This window comes from Otolemur garnettii, unplaced genomic scaffold (genome assembly GCF_000181295.1).
Source record: "Otolemur garnettii isolate 467f Iridium unplaced genomic scaffold, OtoGar3 scaffold00022, whole genome shotgun sequence".
In the NCBI taxonomy this organism is placed as follows: domain Eukaryota; kingdom Metazoa; phylum Chordata; class Mammalia; order Primates; family Galagidae; genus Otolemur; species Otolemur garnettii.
The window spans coordinates 3,721,057-3,726,896 of NW_003852417.1; the positions used below are offsets into that span (position 1 = coordinate 3,721,057).

The window sequence follows — 5,840 nt, forward strand, 5'->3', positions numbered from 1 at the left end:
AAAAAAAAAAAAAAATCTTATCTAGAGTTTCTCCACTGAAACAGCAAAAGCACCAAGATTAATAGGCTTATATTTTCCTAAAAAAACCTGTTTTGTTATTAACAACACATGAAGAACAATTTTTATAAAGATAAATAAAATGACATCATTCCAAATCATAAACTACAAACAAGTTTTATGTGTCTAGAAGTTTTAGCCATGTTAAGTCCAATAGTTAGAGTTATACCAAAAGAAAGGAAAAAAAAGTAATCAAAAGTACCAATTACCTTTTTTACCCATCCAAATTTCTTAGTGTTATTTCGTACAGGCACCGAAAGCCATCCTTCTAATCTTGACTCTACAAATAAAAGCATAAGATACAAGGATAAATATAATAATTCTCCTTAGATAATAAGGAATTTAATAAAATTTGAAAGGAAATTCACAAAACAAATCAAATAAGCCTTTCAGAATTTATCACTGTATATTATCTATGATAAAGTAATAGTAAAAGATCAGCAGAAACAAGCTATGCAATGCAAAACAAAATCTAGGTTATACCACATTGGAAACAGATGTCCTATAGATTTTATAAAGTTAAATGTCCCATTGCTTAAATTCATGCATTTGCAAAATTCAGGAGAAAAGTTGCACACACAAAAAAATGAAATAAAAAAGCAGCGGTAGCACCTCTCTGTATCCACTGGTACACCAGCATTAGAGCCCTTATTCTTCTCAGGAAGAAGGCCTATCTACATGTATAATGCATAACTCTGAGGAGAAAACACTTTCAATAATTGTATGTTCAGAGAAAATTGACTTTTACAATGATTAAAAGTAAAATGGCTACAGTAAAATGAAGTAAAATTATGTAAGTTGTACAAATTTAGTTAACAAGCCGCAAAAGACATTTCAATTCCAAAATATCAAAATCAATAAAATTCTAATTCAATAAAGGAAAAATGTCTGAATCCTTGGAATTTATTCTAAATGATGTATGATTAGAATTTTCAATGAAATAAGTAAGTAAAGTAGCATTTGAGGAGAGTTATTCAATAGTAAAAGTCGCTGTCACTTATTTAACATCTATTATGTGTCAATGGTGCTTATGTGCTTTACATAAACCCTCTTTCATCCTCTTAACCCCAAAGAACAGGAATTATACCCCTAATTTTGATGAAGAAATTGAGGTCTTGAAAGATCACACAGAGATGACTTTAAATGAAGAAACCTTCTTTTTTTTTTCCTTCATTTAAACCAGAGGTTCTCAACCTGTGGGTTGCAACCCACAGGAACTATATTAAAGGGCTGCAACATTAAGAAGGTTGAAAACCACTGATTTAAACTAAAAGCCTTTCAGGGTAAGGATCAGGCCAAATTGTTTCATATTCTTTTTTTTCATAAGGCCTAGCACAATGTTGGCTAGATAAGCACTCAATAAAAACCTAAAAATATCCTCTGAAACAGTCTCTGCGCTTTTTCTGTACTGTCACTCTTCATATTAAACTTCAGAAAGAATTTCTTCTTGGTCGAAATGGCTAAAACAAGGAGTGAAACCATGCATTCTTAAGCAATATAATGCACTGCTCCATTCTTGTTAAGCTGGCAAAATAAATATCTATCACTGTAATAGCAATCTATGTGAGAATACCTGGAAAACAAACTTTTTTCATGCAGCAGTTTATTTTTAATTGAGTTGACAGCAACATGTCAGAGTTAGTGAATGATTAGTTAATGTTATAAAAAGTTCTCAAAAGGACCAAAAACTAAGGGTAGTAGGAAGAGCTCTAAAGCTGAAAAGATTTTCAGGGTTTCACCTGTACCATTAGGTTCCGTTGAAATGGGTAAGTAAGGCAATGATTCTTCTTCTGAGTCAGAATCAGAGTCAAGGAGCGTGTGAGAACTGGAAGGCTTAGTGGCAATATTGAGAGAAGTAGAGGAACGCTGGTAGGTGAATGACATGGATTCCATAGTATGGGATTGAGTGATATGAACTACACACCCAGTATAAGAAGATGCAGAAAGAAGAGAAAATAAAATAAAAAGAGAGCTACTATAACATACAAAGAGTTAATTTACACAACTAATCACATGGAATTTTCTTTTGTGTTTATGAAAAGTTTGCCCAAAACCAATAAATAAAATAATTTAAAAATGTTATTTGATTCTCTGCTCCAATCTGTATATTTTCCCTTAACATGACGGACGAAAGCAAATCTGTACCTGGAAACCCATCATCTGCCTCAGCGTCACCAGGTCCACTGCCTATACTGGAACTGTCCAGACCAATGTGCAAGGCCTGGAGCTGTGATCGCAGCTGCTCAATGTCACTGTCTTTACTGTCTAGTGTCATCTGCAGTTCAATTCGAATCTGGCTCTCTTCAGCTATTTGCTGCAAGAAATTAACAAATTAAATGGATGTAATATATCTTGCAACTTTTCTTCATGGTTCAGTAATAATTATTAAGTAATAGAAATGTTCTACAACCAATGAAATACACACTGACATGAAAATAATTCCACTTCTTAAAAAGAAGTCTTTAATCTAGAGTCCCCAAAGTATTCTTACGGCCTGCATTTCATTCAGTTCTTTCTGATACTTGATCATCTGCTGGGTCAATTTTTCACGTTCAGATTTAAGCTCCATATGCAGCTTTCTATTCTCCTTCTCTTTCCTCCGCACATCTGTGTCATTACCACGCTTGACGGGTTCTTTCCGATTCATTATCTCAGCCAACTTATTCACAGCCTTTAAAAACATAAAAATAAATTACATTGCTGATTTCTAAGTAACTCACCAATAGAGAGTTACACAATCACTAATAATCTTCTTCCCTATACATAGGGCTACAAAGAAATACCTTCTATTGTATTTAAATAATACACCTTCTTTATTACTCTTTATTTATTTATCATCCACCTCCATCCTTACTCTGTTAGTTTTTTACACATTTTCTAAGAACTGTAATTTTAAATATGTATAGGTTTGATCTGGTATCACTTTCTACAATTTCAACTTTTTAGTTCTAAGAGAAACTAAGATCTTTTTTCCTTCATTTGGAAAGAAAATTTTGCATTGGCATCACATTAATAAAATACACAATGTCTAACAATGGAGAAGAGTGCCTAGGACCCACATGCCTTTGTGCTGTCCATACAACTGTGGGAGGTGGCAGAGGGGTGGTCAATAATCACTGATGCCTTTTTAGACTAACTGAAAAGCTGTCAACAAACAGTTATTCAGTTCCTTTTTTTTTTAGACACAGACCCAAACGATCCCCCTGGGTAGAGTGCCATGGCATCACACTCACAGCAACCTCCAACTCCTGGGCTCAAGCGAGTCTCCTGCCTCAGCCTCCCAAGTAGCTGGGACTACTGGCGCCTGCCACAGCGCCTGGCCATTTTTTGGTTGCAGCCATCATTGTTGTTTGGCAGGCCCGGGCTGGGGATTCGAACCCGCCACCTTAGGTGTATGTGGCTGGCGCCTTAGCCGCTTAAGCCATAGGCGCCGAGCCAGTTATTCGGTTCCTTAAAAGCAGAAAAACTTATTAAATCACAATAAAAAACTGAGAGAGAATATCCTTCTATATGAAAAAATTAAGAAATAATTCAGTAGACATTAAATTGGATAATATTAATCAAATCTAACTTCCTCCAACCTGGCAAAAATCAGGTTACTATAACTGTTCACAAACATTGATACATTTAATGACTACTGCTTCCAATTTGTGATGTTAGAAGTAAAAGAGATAAACTAAAACAAAATTCAAAATCATATTTAGATTGTATTAAACATACTTGAGTTTTGAGTGTTCTTTCTGTTAACAGCTGTTTCTCAAACTGTGCTTTAATAGCTGCTGCACTTATCTCTTCATCTTTCAACCTTGACAGTTCTGAAACATGGAAAAAGGTAAAAATTTTATTGTTAACAATTATAGCAACTGATAAACACTAGGTGTATTAAAAATAAACTATTCTTTGTTAATACATACGCTCTTGAGCATCTTTCAATTTATTATTTAATTCTTCTTTCTCATTTGCAAGATTGGCAACATCACTAGTTAGTGTCCTATTAGTTTCTTCAAGCTAAGAAAGTGGGAAAAAAAAAATCACATCTCTGTGATTTAGATCATAAAACAGCAATTTAAACTGCAAACATCCTAAGTTACTAAACCTCTTATTTTTCTATGTGTATCCATTGCTATGCTTTTTATCCTTGTGCTACTACCCAACTTCACCTTTGACAAAAATTTTGCTAAGAGACTTCGTATACAAACCAGGAAGCCAAAAATTTGCCCTTCCCTCATAAGTTGTTAGCAGTTTGTTCTAAATGAGAAGAACATTTAATCAAGTAAAGAAAAAAAAAGAAAGAAATTCTAAGAACTGCATTCCAATTATGAAGAATAAACAAATTTTAAAATATTTCTTTCACAATACTACTACGTATTTTTAAATGGAAAATAAAATTTTATTGAAGAAGTTGGCATTCTTTTGTATTCCTTCCAAATTCTATTCCTACTCTTTCCTGAAGGAAGCTTTATTACAAATAATGTGTTCATTCTTTTCACCTGTAATTGTTTCCTCACCTACACCTGAAACTACATATAGAATGGTTTTATGTGACTTCCAATCATACTGTATTTATCTCTCTATAATTGTTTTTACCCAACATATTAAAATATTAAATTGCTGATACAAAAAATCTAATTCATTTTAACTAACACAACAGTTATTCATCTATTAATAAGACATTTGGGCCAGTGTACAGGCTCACTTTGTGACCTCAGCACTTTGGAAGGTTGAAGTGGGGCAGGATCACTTGAGGCTAGGAACTTAAAACCAGTCAGGGCAAAACAGTGAGACCCCATCTCTATAAAAAAATAATTAGTGTCCTGGTCTGTGCCTATAGTCCTAGTTACTTAAGAGGCTGAGAAGGGAGGATTATTTGAGCCTAGGAGTTTCAGGATACAAAGAGATCTAAGATTGTGCCACTGCACTCCAGCCTGGGCAATACAGAAAAACTCAGTCTCTTAAAAAAAAAAATCACTGTAACAGTTATGCTTATTCAAAGAATTATGCCACCTTAGCCAGGCAGGGTGGTTTGCACCTATAATCCTAGGACTCTGAAAGGCCAAAGCAGGATTCCTTGAGCTTAGGAGTTCAAGACCAGCCTGAACAAGAGCAAGACACCTAAAAATAGAAAAATTAGCTGGTGGTGGGTGCCTATAGTCTCAGCTATTCAGGAAGCAGAGCCAAGAGGACTGCTTGAATCCAGGGGTTTGAGGTTGCTGTGAACTAGGCTGATGCATGACATTCTAGCCTGGGGCAACAGAGTGAGACTCTGTCTCAACAACAATAGAAAAGTATCCTGCCTGAGTTTCTATAGCATTTTTATCTTAAAGTGGACTTTCTTTGGATTGCATTATATGAATATTTAAAATTTACTGGAAACTGCCATACTATTTACTATACTATGCTCTGCCATACTAAATTTACACTCTCCATGATAGTAGAGAAGAATGCTATTTTCCAGTCTTCAAATACTTGGAATTTTGACAGATAATGAATTTCTATCAACATGATAGGTATGAGATGGTCTTTCAAATTGTTTCATGTAAGCTTTTGTCTTCTTTTTTTGTTGTTGTTTTTTTTTGCAGTTTTTGGCCAGGGCTGGGTTTGAACCCACCACCTCCAGCATATGGAGCTGGCGCCCTACTCCTTTGAGCCACAGGTGCCGCCCCATGTAAACCTTTCTTAGAGAGTAAAGAGCTAAGCAACTGCTTATGTATGTAGGTTTTCTTCTTTCGGCCAGTTTTTCTTCTGAGTTGTTTAACCTTATTGAACTGAAGGAGTACTAAATA

At 34.8% G+C, this 5,840-nt stretch overlaps 1 protein-coding gene across 2 annotated transcripts in view; it reads right to left on the reverse strand.

Annotated features, from left to right (window-relative positions):
* Nucleotides 1–5,840, reverse strand: part of ROCK2 (Rho associated coiled-coil containing protein kinase 2) — a 163,605-nt gene that overhangs the window by 13,168 nt on the left and 144,597 nt on the right. For both annotated transcript variants that reach the window (XM_003787398.3, XM_023511840.1), the window contains exons 24-28: nt 3,972–4,065; nt 3,778–3,872; nt 2,549–2,728; nt 2,203–2,371; nt 267–337 (exon numbers count right to left, since the gene is read on the reverse strand). In XM_003787398.3, coding sequence (XP_003787446.1) covers nt 267–337; nt 2,203–2,371; nt 2,549–2,728; nt 3,778–3,872; nt 3,972–4,065 — 609 coding nt within the window. The remainder of the gene's footprint in view (nt 1–266; nt 338–2,202; nt 2,372–2,548; nt 2,729–3,777; nt 3,873–3,971; nt 4,066–5,840) is intronic.